This window comes from Polyodon spathula, chromosome 22 (genome assembly GCF_017654505.1).
Source record: "Polyodon spathula isolate WHYD16114869_AA chromosome 22, ASM1765450v1, whole genome shotgun sequence".
Classification (NCBI taxonomy): domain Eukaryota; kingdom Metazoa; phylum Chordata; class Actinopteri; order Acipenseriformes; family Polyodontidae; genus Polyodon; species Polyodon spathula.
In genome coordinates, this window is record NC_054555.1 from 29561128 (window position 1) to 29573915 (window position 12788).

Genomic DNA, 12788 nt, shown 5'->3' on the forward strand with positions numbered 1-12788 from the left:
TAATTTACTATTTAATTATAAAAATAAAAACTGTGACAACCATATTACTTACCTGCCCTCTGTTAATAGAGAACCTCCCAAAATGATTTGTATACCTTTCCGCACAGTGCCGGATTAGTCATGTTAAAACCCATCTCCTGCAGTCATGTTACCTTGTCTGATCTATACCTGCATGTGTTTAAAGACCCTGCCTGCGCACGCCACCGTACTGTTCCCTTTTCACTGAGCATCTGGGATGGGGATGGGGAGGGAGTGGAAGCGAAGCAGGCATGGGGGGGGGATCAGAAGAGCAGATGGAGGACAACACAAGACACTTGGGGTTGCACAACACAGAGGATCAAGCATGTAGGGATTGACGCCTCCAGCATCTTAGTTCGGAGCGCTTTGCAAGATGTTAATGAGTGTGCTAATCAATGCCCTTAACAAACAGACAAGATCAAAACTGATAAACCAGAGCAGTTCGCAGGAGCCAGAAAGTCAGAATTGCAGCCTAACTGCATTTGTAATATCTATTTTAAGCCTGTGGTTAGCCAATTGATCTATTATATTAGACGGTTACACACAATCTATAAACATGCTATTAATGATGCTCTTGACAGTTCTCGATTAGCAAGAACATTCTAAAGAAGTGCAATGTAGAAAATGGAACCCAATGCACAGCACACTGGCACGAAGCAGTATACAGTACTGACAATGTACCTTTATATGAAACACTGTCATTCATCTGGGTAGAATCTAAAACTGTTGATACGTTTGCAAAATGCTGAACACACAGACTACCGGAGGGTAGCCTATGGATTATGAAGACTGTTTTACATGACGGATTTGAGTTTGATTGACTTTTCACATTTCGGTGTGATTGCACTACACTAGATCGACAATGAAAGCAGCCAGTGGTTTGGTAACAGATTATTAATATAAAGACACGCCTGGCTTCTAGACAACATCTCTGGATTAAGCAGTCCGACGAACATCAAACTAAAATAACAATAATAGATTCTTATCTCAGACACAGGACCAAAGAACACCTACCATGCATGCAATTAGACCCAGGAGTCAACAGGCTGATGTTCAGTATCAAACCCGTCCACCAGATTCACTTTGGGCCTGTTGCTCCTGATAAAGTTTTTCCTATTTGTGTCATTCTGCAGCAACAGGGAAATGGGTTCACAGCCAAACAGAGTTAAAAAGAACAAAACAAAAAGAGCAGAACAACCATCAGAGAGGAGAGGAAGCCGGGGTTAGTCCACACAATTAAAGCAATACAATAAAAAAAAAATGACTAGAACTTTACTCCAATCCAAGCAAATAAATCGAGACATTGTAGTTCATGCAGCACTCACACAACACCCCGAGTAACCTTTCCCGCTGAAATTTGAAATAATTCTGAACAGCGTTAATATGACATGCTGGGAATCAATTGATATGCGCAAAGTCCAGGAGGTCATTTATATTAGGAAGGAAAGAAGTGGGGGAGGAAGAAACTCTTCAAAATCAGCAGATGATTAACAACTAGAAGAAGCACACAGCTCACGTTCAATGCTCCAGTGACATGCGTCCGCAGGGGCGTCCCACGAGCGTCACAGAGTCTGCAGCGCGCTCTCATTAGCAGCACAAGGGAATTTATTCAGAAACGGCTACATGAGGGGGTTTTCAAATGCATCGCTACTATCTCCCTCGCTGTGTTTGATAAGGTAGGCGTGGGCAGTGAATGGAGCTCTCTCCGCCCTAGCCTGTCTTATCACTTCGCCCCGGCTCACAGCAGCTGTGAATGCCTGCTTTAATCAGCCCTGGTGTGTTTAAACTGCAGTCTCTGTGCTTTTGTATATCAACACCAAACTTGCTACTAAACAAACACAAAATGTATTAACAAGGAGTTTGTTTGTAAATCCACTCTCTTTAATCCTGACCTCACTTGAACTGAATTATTATCTTTTTTTTTCAAAACAGATTGGTGCTGTGTTACCTTTAAAGGATCCCTTTCTGCCACATCCCTCGATCCGTCCCTAGTCTTGTACCTGCTCTCTTTGTCTCTGTGATCAATCGTTGAATATGCATCTGAAACAGAAGGAACGAGTCTGTCACTCTCCTGTCTAAGCAGGACAGGCACTTCCCAGCTTAATCAATTCAGTGAGAAGAACGTGTGTCTACATTTATTATCAAAGCTTTTTAAAGCACTTCTATATAAAACGTAGCAGGATCACTGGCAGAAATTTAGAAAGTAAAAACACACCAATATTTCCCTGGAAAATGCAAACCAGATACGACTCTCAGCTAAAATGATGAAACTTGCATCTACAAGTATGAGACTGCACATGTGCTTCCCTGTTGCAGGGTGTTTTTCAGGGAAGCACAGTTTTTTTTTTTTTTTTTTTTTGTATGTTTGTCTTGTAACACTCGTCTCCTGTACTTTGCTCAGGGAGATTCAGAATGGTGTGGTGAGTGAGGCCCACCCCCTGAGCAGAGACTAATGAACACGATTCCACTTAGTGTCAATCATGCTGGTGTGTGGACCTCTGCCGACTGAGATGGGAAGTGACAAGCGGAGGCTGTGCAGGACAGGCTCTCAGGACTGGATGATCTGAACCAGAGGTGCACACAGAGAGGGTTTTAAACAGGGAACTGAAGCTGCTGAATTTTTAACTTTGTAACTCGTGAAAATCGCTTTCCCACTTTTGACGCTGTTTGAGCCCACAGGCTTGTGAAAAATCTTGTTTACAGGAGCGTCCTGGCGACAGCGGCAGGGGGATCATCAACAGAGAGATGAATAGAAACATGAGAAAAGTGTGTCTAATATCCGAGCTGCATTACTGACACAGGCAGGAGGGCGATGCCTTATTCTTTCGGTCATTCCCATAACCAAGCCCTCTGCACAGGCCAGAAGGAGCAGTCAGTGCTGTCCACGTATTGAAAGGATTAGAGTAATCTGACATGGTATTTAATGCTACTGTATTAGTGGGGTGGGTTTTTCTTTCTTTCTTTCTTTTTTTTAAACCATTTCCCGTATTGAACACTGTTTTCAAGGCGTGCGAATTCTAACTTACCTGGCCCAAGTTCATCCATTGGTATCATATCAGCACTGCCAGATTTCTTGTTTCCTGCAAAGTATTACATTTCAAAAGGAATTCTCTTGATCCGATCCACAGGGGCATGAAAACCCAACAGTGGGGACTGAATAGATTTGTATAAGGGATATGCAAAAAATGGTGAAGTTGATTACTTCTGATTGTAACACTAGTTTAAGATGAAGAGCAAGTCAAAGTAAAATATTGGTAATTCTCACTAAACTACGTAGTTTTTAAAACTAACACATTATTTTAGTTTAGTTTATTTCTTTATTCGCGAGCTTGCAGAGTAGTATTCATGGTGGGAATGAGACCCCCTGTGTTGTGGAATGTTTCAATGCTGTCGTGCACAGGACTCCCTTGTGAAGAAGATGTCACATCTTACCAGGCTTCCTTGTTTCTTTCGCTTGATGCTACAGCTGGATTTCTATATACAGTGACAGTAAGGATCAGTAAGGTATTTAAGAAAGGCATACTGATGCACTATGCCGGCTTCTTCATTGATACAATGTGCTTTTTCTTTCCTTCAATGCAAAGGTTACTGGTTTATCCTCAGAAAGTCTGTTTGCTTCTTGCTTGTATCTGTGTATGTGCAGGGTGCACTGATCCCCGGCACTGACCTTGGTTCTTCTCCATCAATGGGAGAGTGCTGTCATCATACCCGGGCTTCCCTCCACTCTTTGAACCTTTGGGAGGGGCAGCTGCTGCAGGCTAGGAGGAAAATGCATAGAAATCAGGAAAGGGTTAGGAAACTAACAGCTTGCTTGATGTACAAACGCTAGCAGTCTACATGATGCTGCCACATATGAATGATCGCTTTAGTTCAGGTTAAATAACCCAGTAAAAGGGATCAAATAATCAAAATAATCTTATTGACAAGTAAAAGGAAAACACAAAACAGATCACAGAAAGTGTATTTATATAGTGTAATATTCTGACTGCATTAAAAGAAGTCATGCCTTTTCATTGCAGTGGAACACAGAGCACCACAAGACTCAAGCCAGGCTTTATCTCCAGAGACTTGGCAGTTACCTGGAAATGTGTTTTGTTCCAGCCTTCCTTGTGCAGAGCGTTCCTCAGCTCCTTGTAGCTCCACACCGTCTGTAGAACATGAGAGGCTGCCTTCGTCTCTCTCGAAGACTGGCTGCATTCAAATCAGCACGTTAAAAAAAAAGAAAAAAAAACTCAGGTCAGGTGTCTATCACAGTTCAGAAGTTAAGCTGAATAATCTATAATGCTTGATCACAATTCAAAGACACATCAGCTGTCTCATCAAGAATACATGCAATAGCTTGTTCAATAAACTATGAGGTGCAGGGCAGTTAGTCAGTAATCTATTTGAATTATGCAGGCATTCAAACGCTCACGGGAGAGCTGGCTGTGCTTGGGACTCACAAGACAATGGTTAGAAGGAGGGTCACACCTGGTTTTGTTGATGGCTACAAGCTTCTCGATGGCCTGTGCCTGTACCAGGGACCTGGCATTTTCCGAGCTGTCCGTTACAATCTCGTGGGTGGTGTTGAGAATGGCCACCACCGTGTCCTCCTCCAGGTTCTTGGCTGGTCTCTGCTGCCCGCTGGGTAAGTTACTCACCAGGTCCCGCATGGCATAGCTGCCTGGATCGAAGCAAACAAAACGAGAAAGGACAGCAGGAGCTCGTGAATAACCAGAGGGCAAGCAGCTTATCTGACAACTAACTGAAGGCAATGCTTAGGGGCCGGACCGTCATGTCACTTTAAATTCCAGTAAAATTCATCATTAATTCCTGATGAGCTTCAAACTTATTCAAGGAGCTATCCTTGTTCAGACACGTCTGCTCAGGGTGGTTCATAAAACAACAAACTACACCAGCTAAGCTCCATACAGCGCAGGAAACTGCGCAGCGCACATAGGACTTGTCGTTGGTCTGTCTGGTTGTTTTTCATTGAAGGTCTCTGCTGCACTAAGCATCGAGTCCACATGTTCATCAGCACTGTATGTTCTGTCATCATGTTTCTTTTCTTATGGTGGGTAACCTGCATACAGTTGGATTTTCCTGGGAGGAGTAACCTGGCGCTCCTTTGTGCACAGGATAGAGAGAGTGTAAGGGAAGGAACCTGCAGTACCTATCAGGTCTCTGTGTTTCCTGGGAGGAGTAACCTGGCGCTCCTTTGTGCACAGGATAGAGAGAGTGTAAGGGAAGGAACCTGCAGTACCTATCAGTTCTCTGTGTTTCCTGGGAGGAGTAACCTGGCGCTCCTTTGTGCACAGGATAGAGAGAGTGTAAGGGAAGGAATCAGCAGTACCTATCAGGTCTCTGTGTTTCCTGGGAGGAGTAACCTGGCGCTCCTTTGTGCACAGGATATAGAGAGTGTAAGGGAAGGAACCAGCAGTACCTATCAGGTCTCTGTGTTTCCTGGGAGGAGTAACCTGGCGCTCCTTTGTGCACAGGATAGAGAGAGTGTAAGGGAAGGAACCTGCAGTACCTATCAGGTCTCTGTGTTTCCTGGGAGGAGTAACCTGGCGCTCCTTTGTGCACAGGATAGAGAGAGTGTAAGGGAAGGAACCTGCAGTACCTATCAGGTCTCTGTGTTTCCTGGGAGGAGTAACCTGGCGCTCCTTTGTGCACAGGATAGAGAGAGTGTAAGGGAAGGAACCTGCAGTACCTATCAGGTCTCTGTGTTTCCTGGGAGGAGTAACCTGGCGCTCCTTTGTGCACAGGATAGAGAGAGTGTAAGGGAAGGAACCTGCAGTACCTATCAGGTCTCTGTGTTTCCTGGGAGGAGTAACCTGGCGCTCCTTTGTGCACAGGATAGAGAGAGTGTAAGGGAAGGAACCTGCAGTACCTATCAGGTCTCTGTGTTTCCTGGGAGGAGTAACCTGGCGCTCCTTTGTGCACAGGATAGAGAGAGTGTAAGGGAAGGAACCTGCAGTACCTATCAGGTCTCTGTGTTTCCTGGGAGGAGTAACCTGGCGCTCCTTTGTGCACAGGATAGAGAGAGTGTAAGGGAAGGAACCTGCAGTACCTATCAGGTCTCTGTGTTTCCTGGGAGGAGTAACCTGGCGCTCCTTTGTGCACAGGATAGAGAGAGTGTAAGGGAAGGAACCTGCAGTACCTATCAGGTCTCTGTGTTTCCTGGGAGGAGTAACCTGGCGCTCCTTTGTGCACAGGATAGAGAGAGTGTAAGGGAAGGAACCTGCAGTACCTATCAGGTCTCTGTGTTTCCTGGGAGGAGTAACCTGGCGCTCCTTTGTGCACAGGATAGAGAGAGTGTAAGGGAAGGAACCTGCAGTACCTATCAGGTCTCTGTGTTTCCTGGGAGGAGTAACCTGGCGCTCCTTTGTGCACAGGATAGAGAGAGTGTAAGGGAAGGAACCTGCAGTACCTATCAGGTCTCTGTGTTTCCTGGGAGGAGTAACCTGGCGCTCCTTTGTGCACAGGATAGAGAGAGTGTAAGGGAAGGAACCTGCAGTACCTATCAGGTCTCTGTGTTTCCTGGGAGGAGTAACCTGGCGCTCCTTTGTGCACAGGATAGAGAGAGTGTAAGGGAAGGAACCTGCAGTACCTATCAGGTCTCTGTGTTTCCTGGGAGGAGTAACCTGGCGCTCCTTTGTGCACAGGATAGAGAGAGTGTAAGGGAAGGAACCTGCAGTACCTATCAGGTCTCTGTGTTTCCTGGGAGGAGTAACCTGGCGCTCCTTTGTGCACAGGATAGAGAGAGTGTAAGGGAAGGAACCTGCAGTACCTATCAGGTCTCTGTGTTTCCTGGGAGGAGTAACCTGGCGCTCCTTTGTGCAGGGAAGGATAGAGAGAGTGTAAGGGAAGGAACCTGCAGTACCTATCAGGTCTCTGTGTTTCCTGGGAGGAGTAACCTGGCGCTCCTTTGTGCACAGGATAGAGAGAGTGTAAGGGAAGGAACCTGCAGTACCTATCAGGTCTCTGTGTTTCCTGGGAGGAGTAACCTGGCGCTCCTTTGTGCACAGGATAGAGAGAGTGTAAGGGAAGGAACCTGCAGTACCTATCAGGTCTCTGTGTTTCCTGGGAGGAGTAACCTGGCGCTCCTTTGTGCACAGGATAGAGAGAGTGTAAGGGAAGGAACCTGCAGTACCTATCAGGTCTCTGTGTTTCCTGGGAGGAGTAACCTGGCGCTCCTTTGTGCACAGGATAGAGAGAGTGTAAGGGAAGGAACCTGCAGTACCTATCAGGTCTCTGTGTTTCCTGGGAGGAGTAACCTGGCGCTCCTTTGTGCACAGGATAGAGAGAGTGTAAGGGAAGGAACCTGCAGTACCTATCAGGTCTCTGTGTTTCCTGGGAGGAGTAACCTGGCGCTCCTTTGTGCACAGGATAGAGAGAGTGTAAGGGAAGGAACCTGCAGTACCTATCAGGTCTCTGTGTTTCCTGGGAGGAGTAACCTGGCGCTCCTTTGTGCACAGGATAGAGAGAGTGTAAGGGAAGGAACCTGCAGTACCTATCAGGTCTCTGTGTTTCCTGGGAGGAGTAACCTGGCGCTCCTTTGTGCACAGGATAGAGAGAGTGTAAGGGAAGGAACCTGCAGTACCTATCAGGTCTCTGTGTTTCCTGGGAGGAGTAACCTGGCGCTCCTTTGTGCACAGGATAGAGAGAGTGTAAGGGAAGGAACCTGCAGTACCTATCAGGTCTCTGTGTTTCCTGGGAGGAGTAACCTGGCGCTCCTTTGTGCACAGGATAGAGAGAGTGTAAGGGAAGGAACCTGCAGTACCTATCAGGTCTCTGTGTTTCCTGGGAGGAGTAACCTGGCGCTCCTTTGTGCACAGGATAGAGAGAGTGTAAGGGAAGGAACCTGCAGTACCTATCAGGTCTCTGTGTTTCCTGGGAGGAGTAACCTGGCGCTCCTTTGTGCACAGGATAGAGAGAGTGTAAGGGAAGGAACCTGCAGTACCTATCAGGTCTCTGTGTTTCCTGGGAGGAGTAACCTGGCGCTCCTTTGTGCACAGGATAGAGAGAGTGTAAGGGAAGGAACCTGCAGTACCTATCAGGTCTCTGTGTTTCCTGGGAGGAGTAACCTGGCGCTCCTTTGTGCACAGGATAGAGAGAGTGTAAGGGAAGGAACCTGCAGTACCTATCAGGTCTCTGTGTTTCCTGGGAGGAGTAACCTGGCGCTCCTTTGTGCACAGGATAGAGAGAGTGTAAGGGAAGGAACCTGCAGTACCTATCAGGTCTCTGTGTTTCCTGGGAGGAGTAACCTGGCGCTCCTTTGTGCACAGGATAGAGAGAGTGTAAGGGAAGGAACCTGCAGTACCTATCAGGTCTCTGTGTTTCCTGGGAGGAGTAACCTGGCGCTCCTTTGTGCACAGGATAGAGAGAGTGTAAGGGAAGGAACCTGCAGTACCTATCAGGTCTCTGTGTTTCCTGGGAGGAGTAACCTGGCGCTCCTTTGTGCACAGGATAGAGAGAGTGTAAGGGAAGGAACCTGCAGTACCTATCAGGTCTCTGTGTTTCCTGGGAGGAGTAACCTGGCGCTCCTTTGTGCACAGGATAGAGAGAGTGTAAGGGAAGGAACCTGCAGTACCTATCAGGTCTCTGTGTTTCCTGGGAGGAGTAACCTGGCGCTCCTTTGTGCACAGGATAGAGAGAGTGTAAGGGAAGGAACCTGCAGTACCTATCAGGTCTCTGTGTTTCCTGGGAGGAGTAACCTGGCGCTCCTTTGTGCACAGGATAGAGAGAGTGTAAGGGAAGGAACCTGCAGTACCTATCAGGTCTCTGTGTTTCCTGGGAGGAGTAACCTGGCGCTCCTTTGTGCACAGGATAGAGAGAGTGTAAGGGAAGGAACCTGCAGTACCTATCAGGTCTCTGTGTTTCCTGGGAGGAGTAACCTGGCGCTCCTTTGTGCACAGGATAGAGAGAGTGTAAGGGAAGGAACCTGCAGTACCTATCAGGTCTCTGTGTTTCCTGGGAGGAGTAACCTGGCGCTCCTTTGTGCACAGGATAGAGAGAGTGTAAGGGAAGGAACCTGCAGTACCTATCAGGTCTCTGTGTTTCCTGGGAGGAGTAACCTGGCGCTCCTTTGTGCACAGGATAGAGAGAGTGTAAGGGAAGGAACCTGCAGTACCTATCAGGTCTCTGTGTTTCCTGGGAGGAGTAACCTGGCGCTCCTTTGTGCACAGGATAGAGAGAGTGTAAGGGAAGGAACCTGCAGTACCTATCAGGTCTCTGTGTTTCCTGGGAGGAGTAACCTGGCGCTCCTTTGTGCACAGGATAGAGAGAGTGTAAGGGAAGGAACCTGCAGTACCTATCAGGTCTCTGTGTTTCCTGGGAGGAGTAACCTGGCGCTCCTTTGTGCACAGGATAGAGAGAGTGTAAGGGAAGGAACCTGCAGTACCTATCAGGTCTCTGTGTTTCCTGGGAGGAGTAACCTGGCGCTCCTTTGTGCACAGGATAGAGAGAGTGTAAGGGAAGGAACCTGCAGTACCTATCAGGTCTCTGTGTTTCCTGGGAGGAGTAACCTGGCGCTCCTTTGTGCACAGGATAGAGAGAGTGTAAGGGAAGGAACCTGCAGTACCTATCAGGTCTCTGTGTTTCCTGGGAGGAGTAACCTGGCGCTCCTTTGTGCACAGGATAGAGAGAGTGTAAGGGAAGGAACCTGCAGTACCTATCAGGTCTCTGTGTTTCCTGGGAGGAGTAACCTGGCGCTCCTTTGTGCACAGGATAGAGAGAGTGTAAGGGAAGGAACCTGCAGTACCTATCAGGTCTCTGTGTTTCCTGGGAGGAGTAACCTGGCGCTCCTTTGTGCACAGGATAGAGAGAGTGTAAGGGAAGGAACCTGCAGTACCTATCAGGTCTCTGTGTTTCCTGGGAGGAGTAACCTGGCGCTCCTTTGTGCACAGGATAGAGAGAGTGTAAGGGAAGGAACCTGCAGTACCTATCAGGTCTCTGTGTTTCCTGGGAGGAGTAACCTGTACCTATCAGGTCTCTGGTAACCTGGCGCTCCTTTGTGCACAGGATAGAGAGAGTGTAAGGGAAGGAACCTGCAGTACCTATCAGGTCTCTGTGTTTCCTGGGAGGAGTAACCTGGCGCTCCTTTGTGCACAGGATAGAGAGAGTGTAAGGGAAGGAACCTGCAGTACCTATCAGGTCTCTGTGTTTCCTGGGAGGAGTAACCTGGCGCTCCTTTGTGCACAGGATAGAGAGAGTGTAAGGGAAGGAACCTGCAGTACCTATCAGGTCTCTGTGTTTCCTGGGAGGAGTAACCTGGCGCTCCTTTGTGCACAGGATAGAGAGAGTGTAAGGGAAGGAACCTGCAGTACCTATCAGGTCTCTGTGTTTCCTGGGAGGAGTAACCTGGCGCTCCTTTGTGCACAGGATAGAGAGAGTGTAAGGGAAGGAACCTGCAGTACCTATCAGGTCTCTGTGTTTCCTGGGAGGAGTAACCTGGCGCTCCTTTGTGCACAGGATAGAGAGAGTGTAAGGGAAGGAACCTGCAGTACCTATCAGGTCTCTGTGATGGGAGGAGTAACCTGGCGCTCCTTTGTGCAAAGGATAGAGAGAGTGTAAGGGAAGGAACCAGCAGTACCTATCAGGTCTCTGTGTTTCCTGGGAGGAGTAACCTGGCGCTCCTTTGTGCACAGGATAGAGAGAGTGTAAGGGAAGGAACCTGCAGTACCTATCAGGTCTCTGTGTTTCCTGGGAGGAGTAACCTGGCGCTCCTTTGTGCACAGGATAGAGAGAGTGTAAGGGAAGGAACCTGCAGTACCTATCAGGTCTCTGTGTTTCCTGGGAGGAGTAACCTGGCGCTCCTTTGTGCACAGGATAGAGAGAGTGTAAGGGAAGGAACCTGCAGTACCTATCAGGTCTCTGTGTTTCCTGGGAGGAGTAACCTGGCGCTCCTTTGTGCACAGGATAGAGAGAGTGTAAGGGAAGGGCAGTACCTATCAGGTCTCTGTGTTTCCTGGGAGGAGTAACCTGGCGCTCCTTTGTGCACAGGATAGAGAGAGTGTAAGGGAAGGAACCTGCAGTACCTATCAGGTCTCTGTGTTTCCTGGGAGGAGTAACCTGGCGCTCCTTTGTGCACAGGATAGAGAGAGTGTAAGGGAAGGAACCTGCAGTACCTATCAGGTCTCTGTGTTTCCTGGGAGGAGTAACCTGGCGCTCCTTTGTGCACAGGATAGAGAGAGTGTAAGGGAAGGAACCTGCAGTACCTATCAGGTCTCTGTGTTTCCTGGGAGGAGTAACCTGGCGCTCCTTTGTGCACAGGATAGAGAGAGTGTAAGGGAAGGAACCTGCAGTACCTATCAGGTCTCTGTGTTTCCTGGGAGGAGTAACCTGGCGCTCCTTTGTGCACAGGATAGAGAGAGTGTAAGGGAAGGAACCTGCAGTACCTATCAGGTCTCTGTGTTTCCTGGGAGGAGTAACCTGGCGCTCCTTTGTGCACAGGATAGAGAGAGTGTAAGGGAAGGAACCTGCAGTACCTATCAGGTCTCTGTGTTTCCTGGGAGGAGTAACCTGGCGCTCCTTTGTGCACAGGATAGAGAGAGTGTAAGGGAAGGAACCTGCAGTACCTATCAGGTCTCTGTGTTTCCTGGGAGGAGTAACCTGGCGCTCCTTTGTGCACAGGATAGAGAGAGTGTAAGGGAAGGAACCTGCAGTACCTATCAGGTCTCTGTGTTTCCTGGGAGGAGTAACCTGGCGCTCCTTTGTGCACAGGATAGAGAGAGTGTAAGGGAAGGAACCTGCAGTACCTATCAGGTCTCTGTGTTTCCTGGGAGGAGTAACCTGGCGCTCCTTTGTGCACAGGATAGAGAGAGTGTAAGGGAAGGAACCTGCAGTACCTATCAGGTCTCTGTGTTTCCTGGGAGGAGTAACCTGGCGCTCCTTTGTGCACAGGATAGAGAGAGTGTAAGGGAAGGAACCTGCAGTACCTATCAGGTCTCTGTGTTTCCTGGGAGGAGTAACCTGGCGCTCCTTTGTGCACAGGATAGAGAGAGTGTAAGGGAAGGAACCTGCAGTACCTATCAGGTCTCTGTGTTTCCTGGGAGGAGTAACCTGGCGCTCCTTTGTGCACAGGATAGAGAGAGTGTAAGGGAAGGAACCTGCAGTACCTATCAGGTCTCTGTGTTTCCTGGGAGGAGTAACCTGGCGCTCCTTTGTGCACAGGATAGAGAGAGTGTAAGGGAAGGAACCTGCAGTACCTATCAGGTCTCTGTGTTTCCTGGGAGGAGTAACCTGGCGCTCCTTTGTGCACAGGATAGAGAGAGTGTAAGGGAAGGAACCTGCAGTACCTATCAGGTCTCTGTGTTTCCTGGGAGGAGTAACCTGGCGCTCCTTTGTGCACAGGATAGAGAGAGTGTAAGGGAAGGAACCTGCAGTACCTATCAGGTCTCTGTGTTTCCTGGGAGGAGTAACCTGGCGCTCCTTTGTGCACAGGATAGAGAGAGTGTAAGGGAAGGAACCTGCAGTACCTATCAGGTCTCTGTGTTTCCTGGGAGGAGTAACCTGGCGCTCCTTTGTGCACAGGATAGAGAGAGTGTAAGGGAAGGAACCTGCAGTACCTATCAGGTCTCTGTGTTTCCTGGGAGGAGTAACCTGGCGCTCCTTTGTGCACAGGATAGAGAGAGTGTAAGGGAAGGAACCTGCAGTACCTATCAGGTCTCTGTGTTTCCTGGGAGGAGTAACCTGGCGCTCCTTTGTGCACAGGATAGAGAGAGTGTAAGGGAAGGAACCTGCAGTACCTATCAGGTCTCTGTGTTTCCTGGGAGGAGTAACCTGGC

The 12788-nt window shown here is 48.6% G+C and overlaps 1 protein-coding gene across 10 annotated transcripts in view; it reads right to left on the bottom strand.

The window, feature by feature from the left end:
- LOC121296848 (armadillo repeat protein deleted in velo-cardio-facial syndrome homolog) overlaps positions 1 to 12788 on the bottom strand; it is a 131511-nt gene that overhangs the window by 615 nt on the left and 118108 nt on the right. For 8 of the 10 annotated variants that reach the window (XM_041222702.1, XM_041222710.1, XM_041222712.1 and 5 more), the window contains 6 exons: positions 4489 to 4681; positions 4098 to 4209; positions 3686 to 3776; positions 3045 to 3098; positions 1967 to 2058; positions 1033 to 1145 (listed from right to left, as the gene is read on the bottom strand). In XM_041222702.1, coding sequence (XP_041078636.1) covers positions 1044 to 1145; positions 1967 to 2058; positions 3045 to 3098; positions 3686 to 3776; positions 4098 to 4209; positions 4489 to 4681 — 644 coding nt within the window. In that variant the 3' untranslated portion in view covers positions 1033 to 1043. The remainder of the gene's footprint in view (positions 1 to 1032; positions 1146 to 1966; positions 2059 to 3044; positions 3099 to 3685; positions 3777 to 4097; positions 4210 to 4488; positions 4682 to 12788) is intronic. The other 2 variants (XM_041222706.1, XM_041222707.1) reach the window with 2 other exon arrangements.